At 44.0% G+C, this 18,666-nt stretch overlaps 1 protein-coding gene across 5 annotated transcripts in view; it reads right to left on the reverse strand.

Annotated features, from left to right (window-relative positions):
* The window catches only part of LOC137374264 (cell adhesion molecule DSCAM), a 555,631-nt gene that overhangs the window by 145,459 nt on the left and 391,506 nt on the right, over nt 1-18,666 (reverse strand). For all 5 annotated transcript variants that reach the window (XM_068040060.1, XM_068040056.1, XM_068040059.1 and 2 more), the window contains exon 11: nt 2,261-2,460. In XM_068040060.1, the coding sequence (XP_067896161.1) occupies nt 2,261-2,460 (200 nt within the window). The remainder of the gene's footprint in view (nt 1-2,260; nt 2,461-18,666) is intronic.

The following is an 18,666-nucleotide window of genomic DNA, read 5'->3' on the forward strand; positions in this document are numbered from 1 at the left end:
GTGTGTGATTTCCTGATGTTGTGAAAGGTGCTAAATAAATGCAAGTACTTTCTTCTCTTTCTCAGAGCCAATTTGACAGCTTTCTCATTCTGCCCCAACTCCCTGCCTTGATCATTGTTGTAACTTAGTAAAATGTGGCAGACATACTTGGGCGGTTAATAAAGATAAACGTAATCGGCAGCAGCAGCAAATTCAAATGAGAAAGGCTGAGGGGAATTTATAGCTGTGTATTACAAAAGTAAAACACAACTGCAGCCATATTCAGGGAAGTGCACACTCCTGGGGTTTGGACGCCTTTGCAAACCATTCACAGTTGATCACAAAATGAATGCAGGTAATGAACGTCATTTGGCCCACCCTACCCCAGCTCATCCATCTAGAATGGTATTGGACTCTGTGGCTTTTGCCTCAATTATTCTGCCATGGTGTTATGTGAAACCTTTGACTGTATCAGAGCCCCATTTCGCACTCCCAGTCATCTGTAATTGAGTTTGATGTGCAGAGTGTGGTCCATTTCCCACCAATGCTCCACCATAAAAACCTTGCAATGCTCAACCTTCTATGTGAGCCCTCATAGGATCACTTCCAGCTTTATTGCCATTTACCTCACGGCGTACACTGCATTCTGCAGTGTAACTAAATCTCCCTTGACATTGCTCATGATTACTAAGGGAGTTGGCTCCAGAATAATGACAGGTTAGAGGCTGTAGAGCAAAGTAGCGGGTTAAGGTGAAAGAAAAGTGATATAATCAGGCTGCAGCAGAGGGTGAAACAAATCATTGAAATCATTTAAAAGTTAAAGATGAAAAACAATGGTCAGAACAAGTGGGCTGCTAGTGAGGGTGAGGTCGAAGCAAGAGCAGGGACAACAAGGTAACATAATAAAACAATAATGTGAAGTCGGAGACAGGAAAAAAGAATAATACTGAAACAGGAGTATAAACCAATGCGGCAATGATGTTGATCTGTCCAAACTGTAACCCCCAAGTCCTGGCCATCTGACCCTCGTAATGTCTTTATAGTTACATTTATCTTGTGGTTTGTCCAGTTTAAGGTTTGTGGGCTTGATGGTTTGGAAAGGGCTGTTCCTCATTGGTGGATAAATTCTAAATCAGTAACTTGCAATAGATACAAATTAACGGAACAAGCTTTTAAACTTTAGCAGTGGCTCCAAGAGTCCATAATACACACTGTGTGGCCACAGAAAATGCTAATTCCCCAGGCATAGACCAATCACCATTATTTTCTACAATCACACATTCTTACATTTACACAGATACAATTTAGATAGACAGATGAATCACTTGGCTTCAAATATAACTACAGGGAAAAAAGCCCTGACCTTTCCCTTTGTTTGAGTGGAACATTTCTATTCAGCTTTCACTTGGTGTCTCTGACCATACAAAGAGTGCTGCTAAATTACAACCAATTTAAGACTGCTCAAGGCAGTTTTCTAGAAGGATTGGATCAGGCTAGTTTCACTTGTGGTTCTTAAAGGCATAATGTACAGTTAATGGCTGGCGGGCAGCCATAAAGACAGGGCTAAATTGTGGCGAGTCGAAGAGACTTAGTAGTTGGCAGGAAAAAAGACAGAGGCGCAAGGGGAGAGCCAACTGTGCAACAGCCCCAACAAACAAATTTCTCTGCAGCACCTGTGGAAGAGCCTGTCACTCCAGAATTGGCCTTTATAGCCACTCCAGGCGCTGCTTCACAAACCACTGACCACCTCCAGGCGCGTATCCATTGTCTCTCGAGATAAGGAGGCCCAAAAGAAAGAAACAGTTTAAGGCACAATGTACACTCAGCAGGCAATCACACTATGTCTTTGTTACAATTTACTGATGCATTATCTCAACAATATAGAAGGTCTACAGATTCTAATGAGGATTCTGGACAAAGGCAATTAAATATTGTTGGATTGGGGCTCACCTTGACTTGAGAAGCTGGGATTATTCTCCTTGGAATAGAGAAGGTTTAGGGGAGGTTTAATAGAGGTTTTTGGAATTTTGAAGGGTTTTGATCATTTCTACACATTTACTGTTTCCACTGCAGAAGAGTTGATACCCAGAGGACACAAATTTAAGGTGATTGGCAAAAGAGCCAGACAGGAGATAAGGAGAAATTTAGTGTCTGGTCACGATGGTCTGGCCATCATAGTGTAGGCAAGCTTACACTTGCCTGCCCATCTATTTCATACGTTTATATGCTTGTAAGTGAGAAAATGAAGCAAGTCTTTCTTTTTAAATGCTATAGTCAGTACCTGTAATGTGGAGACCACCTCATCACCGATCTCCTTGGTGGACACAATGTAACGGAACATTCGCTCTGGGTCAATTATGGTGTCTTCTTTCTCCCAGCGGACAATGATGGGTTTCTCTCCATGTGCGGTGCAGCTGACCTCTTTCTTCTGGCCCTGAGTTGCCAAGGTGGTATTTGGGTATGACGTGATCATGGCAGGAACTGCAAAATAAAAGCACAGTTTGGTCAATCTGGGTCTCGGTGAAGGGCTGAATTAGATGTACAAATATTGGGCCATGATGATTAGAAATTCATCCTCTAACAATCACAGAAGCTTCAATTTACATACTGCCTCACCTATTTCTTTGGGGTTCCACCATTGGGCCTGGGTCCGAGACATCTGCAGTACTGGCAGTGGCCATCACTCCCCGGTGGCACTGCCAATACTGCTGAGATGCTGGTTCTCTGATTGACTTTAAGGGACACCTCCTGAAACTTACATTTAAAAACACCAGAGGATTGCTCCGGGGATTGGGGGGAGGGCCACGAAAATGGAGAGGTGGGGATCCCCCCGCCTTTTCAGCCTGGCGTCAGGAATCCCATCTCCTACACAAAATCAAGCCTCATATGTGCCAGGTAATGACCATCTCCAACTTCTCCATCTCCAAGAAATGCTGTGGCTACAGGAACAGGTCAGAGGTTAGGTATTCTGCAGCAGGTTGGCTCACCACCTGACCCCACAAAGCCGGTTCACCATCTACAAGGCACAAGTGAAGACAGATGCCAGGTAAAAGATACTATTGAGAACCAGGTTGAATATAGAAGTTTCAGAAGGAAAGTGAAAAAACAAATAAACAAGCAAAGAGAGAGCACGAAAAGAGACTGGCAGTGAATGTTAAAGGGGATCCCAAAGTTTTCTACAGACATATAAATAGTAACAGGGTGATAAAAGAAGGAGTGGGCCGATTAGGTACCGTAAAGGCACAGAGGGCATAGCTGTGGTATTAAATAAATACTTTGCATCTGTCTTTACCAAGGATGAAGATGCAACCAAGCAATAGTGAAAGAGGAGGTAATTCTGACACATGTGTGTTTAAAATCGATAAAAAGAATGTATTAGATGGGCGATCTGTACTTAAAGTGGATAAAGTACCAGGGCCAGATGAGATGCATCCAACTGAGGGCAGTGAGGGTAGAAATCGCAGAGGCACTGGCCAAAATTTTTCAATCTTAGACTCGGGGGTGCTACCAGAGGACTGGAGAATTGCAAATGTTACACCCTTGTTCAAAAAAGGGTGTAAAGATAAGCCCAGCAACTACAGGCCAATTAGTTTAACTTCAGTGGTGGGGAAACTTCCAGAAAGAATAATTCAGGACAAAATTAATGGTCACCTGGACAAATGTGGATTAATTAAAGAAAGCCAGCATGGATTTCTGAAGGAAGATTCATGTTTAACTAACTTACTGGAGTTTTTTGAGGAGGTAACAGAGAGGGTTGATGTGGTGTACATGGACTTTCAAAAAGCACTTGATACAGTGCCACACAACAGACTTCTGAGCAAGGTTACAGCTCATGGAATAAAAGGAATGGTAGCAACATGGATACGGAATTGGCTGACTGGCAGGAAATAGAGAGTAGTGGTTAATGGATGTTTTCCGGGCTGCAGGAAGGTTGTGGTAGAGTTCCCCAGGGCAGTGTTTGGACCCTTGCTTTTCCTGATATATATTAATGACCTACACCTTGGTGTGCAGGGCACAATTTCAAAGTTTGCAGATGATACGAAACTTGGAAGCATTGTGAACTGAGGAGGATAGTATAGAACTCTAAAAGGACATAGACAAGTTTGTGGAATGGGCAGACAGGTGGCAGATTAAGTTCAATGCAGAGAAATGTGAGGTGATTCATTTTGGCAGGAAGAACATGGAGAGACAATAAAGGGTACAATTCTAAAGGGGGTGCAGGAGCAGAAGAACATGGGTGTATTTGTGCATAAGTCATTGAAGGTGGCAGGACAGGTTGAGAAGCAGTTAGTAAAGCATACAGTATCCTGGACATTGTTAATAGTGGCATAGAGTACAAGAGCAAGGAAGTTATGTTGAACTTGTATAAGACACTAGTTCAGCCTCAGCTGGAGTACTGCATCCAGTTCTGGGCACTACACTTTAAGAAAGATGTGAGGGCATTGGGGAGAGTGCAGAAAACATTCGCAAGAATGGTTCCAGGGATGAGGAACTGTATGAAAATAGATTGGAGAAGTTAGGAGTGCTTTCCTTGGAGAAGAGAAGGCTGAGAGCTGCTTTGATAGAGGTATTCAAAATCATGAAGTGTCTGGACAGAGCAGATAGAGAAAAACTGTTCCCACTTATGAAAGGATGGAGAAGGAGAGGGCACAGATTTAAAGTATTTGATAAGAGAAGCAAAAGTGACACGAGGAAAAACTTTTTCACGCAGCGTGTGTTTTGTTAAGGTCTAGCATGCACTGCCTGAGTGTGTGGTGGAGGCAGGTTCAATTGAAGCATTCAAAAGGGATCAGACTGTTATATGAAAAGGAAGAATGTTCAGGGTTACGGGGAGAAAGCGGGGAATGGAACTGAGTGAATTGCTCTTTCAGAATGGCCTCCTTCTGCACTGCAACAATTCTGTGATTCTGTGAAGTCAGGAGTGTGATGGAATACTCTCCACTTGCCTGGATGGGTGCAGCTCCAACAGCACTCAAGAAGCTCGACACCATCCAGGATAAAGCAACCCACTTGATCGGCATCTCATCCATTATCTTATCTAAACATACGAATTAGGAGCAGAAGTAGGCCATTTGGCCTCTCTAGCCTGCTCTGCCATTCAATAAGATCATGGCTGATCTCAAATTTCACACTCCCATCTACCCCCGATATACTTGATCCCCTTGCCTAACAAGAACCTAACTACCTCCACCTTAAAAATATTCAATGACTCCGCCTCCACCACCTTCTGAGGCAGAGAGTTCCAAAGTCGCACAACCCTCAGAGAGAAAAAATTTCTGCTCATCTCTGTCCTAAAAGGGTGACCCCTAATTTTAAAACAGTGCCCCCTAGTTCTGGACTCACTCATAAGAAGTAAGATCCTTTCCACATCAACCTTGTCAAGACCGTTCAGGATCTTACAAACTTCAATCAAGTCTCCACTCACTCTTCAAACTCCAGTGAAATCAAGTCCAGTCTTTCCAACCTTTTCTCATAAGACAATCCGCTCATTCCAGGTATCAATCTCGTTAACCTCCTGTGCACCACCTCCAATACATTTACATCCTTTGTTAAATAAGGAGACCAAAACTACATACAGTATTCGAGATGTGATCTCACCAATGCCCTGTATAACTGAAACATAACATCCTTACTTTTATTTCCAATTTCTCTCGCAATAAAGGATAGCATTCCATTAGCCTTCTTTATTTCTTGCTGTACCTGCATACTAACGTATTGTGACTTATGCACTAGAACACCTAGATCCCTCTGCACCTTGGAATTTTGCAGTCGTTCTCTGTTTAAGTAATACTCTGCTTTTTTATTCTTCCTGTCAAAGTGAACAACTTTACATTTTCCCACATTCTAAATATTCACTCCCTCCACCATCGGCATAATGTAGCTCCAGTTTGTTCCATTTACAAGATGCACTGCAGGAACTCACCAAGGCTTCTTCGGCCGCACCTCCTAAACCCGTGACCTCTACCACCTAGAAGGACAAGGGCAGCAGGCACACGGAAACACCAACACCTCGAAGTTCCCCTCCAAGTCACACAGCATGGCTGTTTAGAAATATATCGCTGATCCTTCATCATCATTGGGTAGAAATCCTGGAACGCTTTATGTAATTAGCACTCTAGGAGTACCATAACCACACAGACTGCAGCGGTTCAAGAAGGCGGCTCACCACCACCTTCTCAAGGGAAATTAGGGATGGGCACTAAATGCTGGCCTTTGCATTGATGCCCGTATCACCTGAATAAATAGGTGTTTAAGAATTGAGTCAATCTGCAAAGACTTCAATTTTCCATTATTATGGAGCAGATCTTTCTTTTCATCTCCTGTGCCAATGAAGTATAGGCTGCCTGTTCCTGCAGCCACACATCTTCTAGAAGCTCCTCCACTTTGGTAGCATCACTCTATTTGGTCAAGATCATCTTCTTCTTCTTGTTGAGCCACCTGTGCTGTGGTTTATGGTGGCAATGAATCATGGCAGTAGTTCTGATGTAGTGGCAGACACGCCCAATGTTTCCAAATGGAGGCAAGGGGCTTTGCCACGTCCTCCTCGCTCTCCATTTTGCTGCCAGGACGTGCCCACAGTAGGTCTCGGTCTTGGCCTTCAGTGGGGCAACTGTTGACATCCTTAGGACTGCTTTGCCCTTTAATAGTGGCTTCCACCAAGTAGGATGTTGAGGCAGTGGTTCTGCTTCAGCACCACAAGCAACTTTCCCCTCAGGATTAACTTGCGGGCTCCCACTGGCTTGTAGGAACCTGCTACGAGTATTTAATGATCCCTGATCATGGAAGGGCAGGAGCTGTAGGCCTAGGCCCTGTCCCAACCTGGAGGAGGAAGTTCCAGCTCAAAGTATTGGTGATGGAGGTGGGAGGGGGTGCTTTATCAGGTGAAGGCTGGCAGTGCTGGGAATCCACTTTCAGCATCAAGCACTCCCAGATCAGGTCTAGAAAAGCTCCTGAAAAAAAGCTTCCTTGACTCTGCCCAGCAGTGGTACCATAACCCATACTCAAAATTGTGTGAGATTGCTAGTTTGGTTAATTATGGATAGCTTTGTGCTGTTTCCACTAGGACCAGGCTCTCTTTACCTTAGGATCTTTTGAGCTAATAGAAAGAGGAGACTTTCATCTCATCAGTCTGGGCTGGATCTCTGAGATGGGAGGACAGTGTCAAAGTGCACGGTACCACCCAAAATCACCAAATGGGGTCAAACTAGAAAATTGTACTTAACTTTTTTGCTATACTTCCATAGCAACATCTGCAGGAACCAATAAACAAATTGCTTCCTTGTAGTGTTGCCATAGCAACAAAGAAGAAAACCAATGTTTGCAATTACGTAACCATACCTCTTTGATTGACACAGAAAGACTGACCATCCAACAAACGTCAATCAGCTTCATTACCAGAATCTGATTATTATTCCATTTGTCGAATCCCAATAATTTTCTTCCAAAATATTAATATGTTAATCGATATTATATTGCAGGGGAGGCAGTGGCGAGTGGTAACATTACTGGACTAGTAACCCAGAGGCCCAGGCTAATGCTCTGGGGAAATGGGTTCGAATCCCACCATGGCAGATGGTGAAGTTTGAATTCAATTAATAAATCTGGAATTAAAAAATCTAATCTAATGGTGACCATGGAACCATTGTTGATTGTTGTAAAAACCCATCTGGTTCACAAAGGGGCAGGGTTAGGCTTAGGGTTATCTGGTCTGACCTACATGTGACTCTAGACCCACAGCAATGTGGTTGACTCTTAAACGCCCTCTGAAATGGCCTAGCAAGACACTCAGTTATATCAAACCGCTATGAAGTCTAAGAAAAGGAATGAAACTGGACAGACCACCCGGCATCAATCTAGGCACTGGAAACAATAACGGCAGACCCAGCCTTGTCGACCCTGCAAAGTCCTTCTTACTAACATCTGGGGGCTTGTGCCAAAATTGGGAGAGCTGTCCCGCAGACTAGTCAAGCAACAGCCTGACACAGTCATACTCATGGAATCATACCTTACAGACAGGGCGAAGTGATCCCACAACCAATAGATTAGATCTAAGCTCTGCAATCCTTCTACATTCAGTTGTGAATGGCAGTGGACAATTAAACAATTAACAGGAGGAGGAGGCTACACAAGTATCCCCATCTTCAACGATGGGGGAAGCCCAGCACATCAGTGCAAAAGACGAGGCTGAAGCATTTGCATCCACCTTCAGCCAAAAGTGCCGAGCGGATGATCCATCTCGGCCTCCTCCTGAGGTCTCCAGCATCACAGATGCCAGTCTTCAACCAATCCAATTCACTCTACCTGATATCAAGAAACGGCTGAAGGCACTGGATATCGCAAAGGCCCTGAAAACATTCTGGCAATTGTACTGAAGACTTGTGCTCCAGAACTAGCCGCACCTCTAATCAAGCTGTTCCAGTACAGCTACAACACTGGCATCTACCTGGCAATGTGGAAAATTGCCCAGGTATATCCTGAGCACAAAAAGCAGGACAAATCCAACCCGGCCAATTGCCACCTTATCAGTCTACCCCAATATTCAGCAAAGTGATGGAAGGGGTCATCGACAGTGCGATCAAGCGGCAATGCTCAGCAATAACCTGCTCACTGACAGTCGGTTTGGATTGCGCCAGGGCCACTCAGTTCCTGACCTCATCAGAGATTGGTCCGAACATTGACAAAACAGCTGAACTCCAGAGGTGAGGTGAGAGTGACTGACCTTGACATCAAGGCAGCATTTGACTGAGTATGGCATCAAGGAGCCCTAGCAAACTGGAGTCAATGGGAATTATGGGGAAAACTCTCCATTGGCTGGAGTCATACCTAGCGCAAAGGAAGATGGTTGTGCATGGTGGAGGTGAATCATCTCAGTCCCAGGACATCACTGCAGGAGTTCCTCTGGGTAGTGTCAGATGCAGTAAGACCTGGACAACAGCCAGGCTTGGGTTAAGTGGCAAGTAATATTCATACCACACAAGTGCCAGGCAATGACCATCCCTAACAGGAGAGAATCTAACCATCTCCCCTTGATGTTCAATGGCATTACCATCACTGAATCCCCCACTATCAACATTCTGGGGGTTACCATTGACCAGAAACTAAACTGGACCAGCCACGTAAATACTCTGGTTACAAGAGCAGGTCAGGTGCTGGGAATTCTGCGACATGTAACTCACCTCCTGTCTTCCCAGTGCTTATCCACCATCTACAAGAGATCTGTAAGGATGAGTCCAGCTCAAACAACATTCAAGAAGCTCAACACCATCCAGGACAAAGCAGCCCATCCACCACCTTCAACATTCACTTCCTTTACCACCGATGCACAGTGGGAGCAGTGTGTACCATCTACAAGATGCACTGCAGCAACTCACCAAGGCTTCTTCGACAGCAACTTCCAAATCGTGACCTCTAACACCTAGAAGGACAAGGGCAGCAAATGCATGGGAACACCACCACCTGCAAGTTTCCGTCCAAGCCCCACACCATCCTGACTTGGAACCATATCACCATTCCTTCACTGTCGCTGGATCAATATCCTGGAACTCCCTTCCTCACAGCACTGTTGGCGTACCTACACCCCAAGGACTGCAGCGGTTCAAGAAGGCAGCTCACCACCACCTTCTCAAGGGCAATTAGGGATGGGCAATAAATGCTGGCCTAGCCAGCGATGCCCATATTCCAGGAGCCAACAAAAAAAAATTATCTTAGAATCATAGAATTTTATAGTACCGAGGGAGGCTATTCAGCCCATGCTGCCTGTGCTGGCTCTTTGAAAGAACAGTCATGCTTAGTCCCACGTCCCCACTGTTTGTCCATAACTGTGTAAGTTCATCATCCTCATGTTCCTGTCCAACTCCCTTTTAAAATTATTTATGGAGTCAGCTTCCACCTTTTCAAGTAGAGCATTCCAGATACTAACAGCTCTGTGTGAAAAATGTTCTCCTCATCTCCCCTCTAGATCTTTTGCCAATAACTTTGAATCTACGGCCTCTGGTTATTAACATACTCACCAGAGAGATAAGTTTTTCTCTATCTATTCTATCAAAACCTCTCATCATGTTGAAAATCTCTGTTAGGTTACCTCTTAATCTTCTCTGTTCCAAGAAAAACAGTCCTAACATTTTCAACCTCTCCTCATAACTAATGTCCCTCAACTCCACGAACAACCTGGTAAGCCTCCTCTGCACCCTTTTTAAGGCCTTTACATCTTTCCTGAAATGTGGTGCCCAGAATTGTCAACAATACACCAGCTGAGATCTCACCAGTGATTTATAAGCCTCCAACATAATCTCTTTGCTTTTATATTCTACGCTCCTATTTATAAACTCAAGTAAATGTATGATTTTTTTTAACACCTTATCAACTTGCCCTGCCACCTTTAAGGATTTGTGTATATGGACACCAAGGTCTTTCTGTTTAACTACACTATTCTAAATTCTGTCATTTATAGTATATTGTCTTTCCATTGTTTTGATCACCTGGTTCATGGTTTGTATTAATTTTCTAGAGATAACTTTTAATTTGGGAATTTAATTTTTTAAATGCAAGACAAATGAAAACACTTGGTTTGTGAAGCTGGCAAACAAATCTAGGATAGTTACAAATCAAAGGGTAGCCCATGTTTATTTAGTAAGGTCATATTGGGAAGTGTAAAGACCCTACACAATGGGAACCCCTCATAACTTGTTGATGGAGATGGTACATCTGCAGCTGCCATCATCAGGGGTTTAAATTATTCATATGATTTCCAAGAACAAAGAGAAGATTTAAAATTCAAAAATCTTTACATGAGTGCTTACAGAGACAGAGGGCTGGATTTTGTGCAGCAGGCAGAGGTCCCAGCAGCAGGGGGAATCCCCCCTCTGCCTTTTTTCAGATCTCCAGAGCAATCCTCCTGTCCTTTTGGGTCAAAGTTTAAGGAGGCAGGATCCCCGTCCCTTTAAACACTTAATAGGGACGGGGATCCCACCCCCAAGAGCTGCCGACCAATCACAGGGCAGGCAGTTTAGTAGTACTGGCAGCGCCACCATGAGCAGTGGCCACTGCTGGGCTAGGAGCAGGAACAGGCCATTCGGCCCCTTGAACCTGCTCCACCATTCTATAAAATCATGGATGATCTGTTTGTGGACTCAACTCCACTTTCCTGCCTAATCCCAATGCCCTTTGACTCCCTTGTTTGTCAAGAACCTATCTACCTCTGCCTTAAAATCATTCAATGACCCTACCTCCACCGCTCTCTAGGGAAGAGAGTTCCACAGACTCATGACCTTCAGACAGAAAAAATTTCTCATCTCTGTCTTAAATGGGAGACCCCTTATTTTTAAACAGTGCCCTCTAGTTTTAGTCTCTCCCACAAAGGGAAATATCCTTTCAACATCCACCCTGTCAAGTTCCCTCAGGATCTTGTATGTTTCAATAAGATAGCCTCTCATCTTTCTATACTCCAAAGAAACAGACTCAACCTGCCCAACCTTTCTTCATAAGCTAACCCTCGCATCCCAGGAATCAGTCGAGTGATCCGTCTCTGAACTGCTTCCAATGCAATTATATCCTTTCTTAGGTAAGGAGACCAAACCTGTACACAATACTCTAGATGTGGTCTCACTAATGCCCTGTACAACTGTAGCAAAACATCACTACTTCTATATTCCATTCCCCTTGCAATAAACAACAACGGTAATGTACAGGGAAAATTTTTGGATGGAAGTAACAAGTCAAATAGGAGTGTTCTGTTGAGATTTAGAGTTTGAAGTATACGTCTTCAAGTTCTGTTAAGATTTTAAGTTTAAAATGTAAATGTTTCCAATTTGTAGTTTTAAGTCAGTAGTGTTTTGCTTTGTTTAACTCTTACACAGTAAAGTTTTCTGTTTAAAACGTGAAATCATGTGGCGTAATTCTTTCAGTAATAACTGGAAATTTGACGTACTCTTTTTAAAAATCAATGGTCCCTAACAGAATCGTAACAGCATAGTAGTCTTCCCTAAGTGCATCACTTCACACTTCTCTGCATTGAACTCCATCTGCCATGCTACTGCCTATGTCACCTTGAAATTTTTTTAAATCGGTTTTGTGCTTAGCGAATGTTCCTTTTGCAAATGCAAACCAGGGGAAAATGCACAGAGGCCTGTGTTGGTGGATCAAAGCATTCTTTGCATTGTCCTTGTGCTTCTGGAGATTGCCTTTAGAGCGCAGAATAAATAAGAGGCACAAACAATGAAATCTTACGGAAACAAGGTTGAATTGATGTCACAATACAGCCCACTTCATTTTCCTAGCTCTTGGGATGTAAGACAAAGAAGTAAAGAATACATGGAGGATCAAAAAGGTAAGTGTCCTCTTTTCACTGGGAAATCAGAAAGTTATCAGGCTTCAGGTTGCTGGTGGGGAGCAACCAGACGACTCTCCCCCCTCACCCCGCCACCCCCCCCACCGAAGCTAGCACCCATTATCGCACTGGTGCAGGCCATTCTGCAGATGTAGTTAACTTTGTTCCCTGGCTTTCAGATGCAATGTCCTGTCAAAGGGGTGGGCCTGTGCCAAGGACCTATTAAAATGAAAGCAAAATACTGCGGATGCTGGAAATCTGAAACAAAAACAAGAAATGCTGGAATCACTCAGCAGGTCTGGCAGCATCTGTGGAAAGAGAAGCAGAGTTAACGTTTCGGGTCAGTGACCCTTCTTCGGAACTGGTTCCGAAGAAGGGTCATTGACCCGAAACGTTAACCCTATTAAAATGATCTGACACAGAAGTATAGAAAAGCTGTGATGAGATTCCGATCACGTTGAGTGCATTTCATTTGATCTGCACCTAGACGGATTGTGGGAAGGTATAATTTTAGGAACCACTCAACAAGCCAAAGCACATTGGGGCTCCATTGAATGAGATACTTACTGGCAACTTGACCAAATGTTATATATCAGCATTCAATAACACAGAGACATGTATCCTCCAAGTATTTATCTAATAATCTAATTGAACTGCATCCACTGGAGAATCAACAAAAGAAAGATAACCTCTGCAATTAAGAGTTAGTGGCACATAAAGAAAATCATGATACTATAATGAATACCAGTTTAAATTCTCTCACGGATAAAGATAGCAATGATATACTTAATGATATTCCTTGCCTTATTTCTTGTTATTTCAAAGTTGTGTACCTGATTCCAATTTCCTTTGCCACCTTACCCCAATGATGTGCACTTTTAATCTTCTCGCCCTGGATTGCTGCTAAGGCACAGTGTCTGAGCAGGTCCTCAATATTGCATCAAATGGCTTTTCTTTCATTGGTGAGGCTTGAGAATAAGCAATGGCAATTGTAGAGGGTATGACAGCTGTGGTTGAGCTCCTTCTCTCTCCCCAACTTGCAACCCCCTCCTCCCCCCACCGCATCCCTCCCCCCCAGCACAACACACATACAAACATACGTATACACACTTTCCAGGAGAAGTCATCAAATAGTGCACAGAAACCTGGAGAACTTCTTGTTCTCAAAAGCAAAATACAGTGGATACTGGAAATCTGAAATAAAAACAGAAAATGCTGGAAACACTCAGCAGGTCTTGCAGCATCTGTGCAGAGAGAAACGGAGTTAATGTTTCAAGTCAGTGATGGAAGTGTTCTGATGAAAGGTCACTGACCTGAAAAGTTAACTCTGTGTCTCTCTCTCCAATTCCTTGCCACTCTAGCCCATTGAGCATTGAGGCCAATTGTAGTGGCCCTGCCTGTGGTCAATTAAATCAGCACAAAACACAATAAACCAGACATCATCTTGGCATGACATACTCAATTCTAGATGGACAGTGCACTCACAACTCAGCCATAAGGAGAATGAAAGACTTGAATTCATTGAAAGACTTGCATTTATATAGCGCCTTTCACAACCTCAGGCTGTCTAAAATGCTCTGCAGCTAATTAAATACTTAAGTGAAGTGAAATCACTGTTGTAATGTAGGAAACACAGCAGCCAATTTACACACAGCAAACTCCCACAATCAACGTCCCATAACTTTTGTTTGTTGACGTTGGTTGAGAGAGAAATATTGGCCAGAACACTGAGGTGGGGGAAATCGCCTCCGCTCTTCTTTGAATAGTGCTATGGATCTTTTACGAGAGGGCAGATTCGGCCTTGGTTTAATGCTGCAGCCGCAAGACGGAACCTCCAACAGTGCAGCACTCCCTCAGTACTGCACTGAGAGTGTCAGCCTAGATTCTGTGCTCTACTATCTAGAGCAGGGCTTGAACTCACAATCTTCTGATTTAGAGGCAAAATTGCTACCAACTGTGCCACTAAATTAGTATCATAACCTGAAACTTCAGCAAGTGATTGGATTCGTGAGCGTTGTCACAGTGTCAGGCTGTTGTACTGCAACTTACAGGATTGTCAGCCTCCTGTATGTTTAAGACAGAAAACATTAAAATAATGGATGGCACACTTGATCTTTCTGCCTATATGTTTGCACATTAATATCACAGGTATATCAAGTATTTCAAAGAATCAGTGTTGCTCCTTTGTTATAGCATTCTATGTACAAAATACATGTGCACAAATCTCCCTTTTTATTCCAGGTATAGTGGCTAGAGATGCCGTGCAAGGCAACAGATAAATCTTTAGCGTACTTGAGCATTAAATTGAATGGTTTTCGTGCTTGCGATGCTTCGAGGTGTGTTTAGGTTCCTGCGTACAACAAAGTGATGTTTGTAAATGTCCCTCCCAGGGGAAATGCAGCAGGCAGTAATTGACATGCTGACGGGTTTAAATAAAGCAGAGATTTACTGGAGTACTGGAGGGTAAACTTAAGAGATGTCCAAGGAAGTATTCGAGGTAACCACTGCCTCTGATGCCATTTTCACATGGGTGGGAGATGAGCAGAACTAGAGCTTTTAAATAAATAAAAGCACACGGGCTAGTAAGAATCCAATTCTTATTGAACAAAAAATACCCCAGAAACTATCACTTACGACTGTCAGTCTTATTTGCACAGTTGCTAATATTTCCCACTTCCCTGCACTGTTATGAATATTGTCCAAATCTCTCAAATGGTAAAATAAAATTAATTGTAGGCGGGTGTCTCTCGTGCTATTCTCAAAGGTGCCTCTTCCATCTTTAAGACTGCACACAAATCATCATGGTACGGAACTCCCCGACCATATTTAAATTATCAGTGCTTTACTGAGAATCATATCAGAGAACATTTCCTTTGTATGCCATGTGTAATGAAAGCATAAATCTGTTCTTTATAAACAATGCCTTTATACACAGAACGCAGAGGAAATCTAACTCCCCCACCATCCCCAAATATCCATAAAGGAAATGTCACGTTTGGGTCACAATTGACAAATTTCCAAACATTGTACTTCAGCCAGTGGAAAAAGTTCAGCTGCTGATTTAAATTGGAAAAACAAAACACACAGGCCTGCTCTTAATAGCCTCACACCAGGCCACAATTGAATACTCACCATGGCTCCTTAGTGCAAACAATAGCCCAAAATTGCTGTCAAAATAATGGCGAGGTTAGCAGCACTCCCTGTTACTTAAATGCAAATGCCACAGCAAATTCAGGGGAGGGCAGTTTTGTGTTTAAATGAAGAAATCCAAAAGTCGCTGTCAAAGATGTGCCGCTTTGCCGTGCGGAGTTTGCAAGTTCTCCCTGTGACCGCGTGGGTTTTCGCCGGGTGCTCCGGTTTCCTCCCACAGCCAAAGACTTGCAGGTTGATAGGTAAATTGGCCATTATAAATTGCCCCTAGTATAGGTAGGTGATAGGGGAATTGAGGGAAGGTGGGGATGTGGTAGGAAGATGGGATTAATGTTATCTCTCTTCTGTTATCTTTGGCCTCCTTGTCTCGAGAGACAATGGGTAAGCACCTGAAGGTGGTCAGTGGTTTGTGAAGCAGCGCCTGGAGTGGCTATAAAGGCCAATTCTAGAGTGACAGACTCTTCCACAGGTGCTGCAGATAAAATTGGTTGTCGGGGCTATTACACAGTTGGCTCTCCTTGCGCTTCTGTCTTTTTTCCTGCTAACTGCTAAGTCTCTTCGACTCGCCACGCTTTAGCCCCGCCTTTATTGTTGCCCGCCAGCTCTGGCGATCGCTGGCAACTGACTCCCACGACTTGTGATCAATGTTACAGGACTTCATGTCGCGCTTGCAGATGTCTTTAAAGCGGAGACATGGACGGCCGGTGGGTCTAATACCAGCGACGAGCTCGCTGTACAATGTGTCCTTGGGGATCCTGCTATCTTCCATGTGGCTCACATGGCCAAGCCATCTCAGGCGCCGCTGGCTCAGGGTGTATATGCTGGGGATGTTGGCCGCCTCGAGGACTTCTGTGTTGGAGATACGGTCCTGCCACCTGATGCCAAGGATTCTCCGGAGGCAGTGAAGATGGAATGAATTGAGACGTCGCTCTTGGCTGACGTACGTTGTCCAGGCCTCGCTGCCGTAGAGCAAGGTACTGAGGACACAGGCTTGATACACCTGGACTTTTGTGTTCTGTGTCAGTGCGCCATGTTGAATTCGAGAGCCAGGTTACTGGTGATAGTTGAGCCTAGGTAGGTGAACTCTTGAACCACTTCCAGATTGTGGTCGCCGATATTTATGGATGGGGCATTTCTGACGTCCTGTCCCATGATGTTCGTTTTCTTGAGGCTGATGGTTAGGCCAAATTCGGTGCAGGCAGCCACAATCCTGTCGGTGAGTCTCTGCAGACACTCTTCTGTGTGAGATGTTAATGCAGCATCGTCAGCAAAGAGGAGTTCCCTGATGAGGACTTTCTGTACTTTGGTCTTCGCTCTTAGACGGGCAAGGTTGAACAACCTGCCATCTGGTCTTGTGTGGAGGAAAATTCCTTCTTGTGAAGACTTGAACGCATGTGAGAGCAGCAGGGAGAAGAAGATCCCAAACAGTGTAGGTGCGAGAACACAGCCCTTTTTCACGCCACTCAGGATAGAAAAGGAGTCTGATGAGGCGCCGCTATGCTGAATTGTGCCTTTCATATTGTAATATAACTATTCCATACAAAGAGAAACATAAGAGGTTAGTAGAGGTTTAAACATACATAGAAGTATATGCAAGAATTCTCAGATTCTACAGTTTATGTGGGGCAGGTATTCCTCTGGAGTTACACTGCCTTCCTAATGTAACTCCAATGGATAGGAGAGGAAAATAGGGAGTTGTTCCGCTCAATATCGGAAAGCATATTAAACTGTGTCCCTTTGCAATTTCCTACAGACATTTATATAACTTACCATGCCTCCTAACTTGATGTCATCTGCAAACTTGTGTATAAAACTTTCTATTCCTTCATCCAACTCACTGATATATATGGCGAAAAGCTGATTTTATTTATTTTTTTTAGAGATACAGCACTGAAACAGGCCCTTCGAGTCCGTGCCGACCATCAACCACCCATTTATACTAATCTGATATTAATCCCATATTCCTACCACATCCTCACAATTCCCCTACCACCTACCTATACTGGGGGCAATTTATAATGGCCAATTTACCTATCAACCTGCAAGTCTTTGGCTGTGGGAGGAAACTGGAGCACCTAGCGAAAACCCAAAGAGTCACAGGGAGAACTTGCAAACTCCACAACAAGCAGTACCCAGAATCGAACCCGGGTCACTGGAGCTGTGAGGCTGCAGTGCTAACCACTGCGCTACTGTGCCGCCCAGACAGATGCCCCATACAGATCCCTGGGGAACATCACTTGCCACACCCCGCCAGTCAGAGAATGTTCCTTATATCCCCATTCTCTATCTCCTACCTGCCAACAATAAATTACCAACTCATATCTCCAGGTTACCTCCAAATTCGTGCGCTTTTATTTTTGCTGATAATCTCATGCGTGGAACTTTATCAAATGCCTTCTGCAAGTTCACAATAGCAATATCTTTATACTCTCCCCATGTGAATATCCATCATGTTAATGACCCAACACGTGTCGTGGGTCATTTAGATGGCTTGTTTTCAACAGTAGCATTCAAAGGGAATTGGGTAAATGAGAAAAAAATGCATGGATATGGGGAAAGAGCAGACGAGTGGAAATAACTGGATTTTTCTTTCTGCCTCATTCTGTGCTGTACAATTCTATGATCTACCCTTGGTGAAGGCCTAGCGCCAGAGGAAGAGACAAGAAAGATAGCTGTAGCTGTAGGTATCTCAGGCCTCTGACTGCATGTGGCACATATGACACTGGATTCTTCTAGCTGTCCATGGAAATCTACCAGAAGAATCAGGGAAGGCCGGGGGGGGGGGACACTTTCACCTTGTACCCTCGTCCTATCTGGAAATCTGTGACCAGTCAAAGGACTCTCACAGACCCCGTGATTGTTGAGTGTTGAGGGACAGGTCCTGGAGCCATGATCTTTGGGCGCTCAGCGGCACTTACATTTGAGAAAAAGGCCTCGCTTGTCTCATTTGCAGGCCTCAGGATGTCCTGGGCCTACTGCAGGCATAGATGATGGTTCAACTTCCAAGGAAAGCCTTCTAAATCCAGGGCAACATCAAAGGGATGGAGGCTCAATGATCCTTTGTCCTTGCATTCCTTTTTCCTGATTTCTCTTCTGGGAAACTGTTTTTTTCCCAGGATCAAATATCAGGAAAATCCATCTTAGGGTTGAATACTAGACTGGAAGAATTTGAGTACTAGAACAGCAGACTTCAATTGACCAGAGCCCATTTC

The sequence above is a fragment of the Heterodontus francisci genome, chromosome 10, assembly GCF_036365525.1.
Source record: "Heterodontus francisci isolate sHetFra1 chromosome 10, sHetFra1.hap1, whole genome shotgun sequence".
NCBI classification, from domain to species: domain Eukaryota; kingdom Metazoa; phylum Chordata; class Chondrichthyes; order Heterodontiformes; family Heterodontidae; genus Heterodontus; species Heterodontus francisci.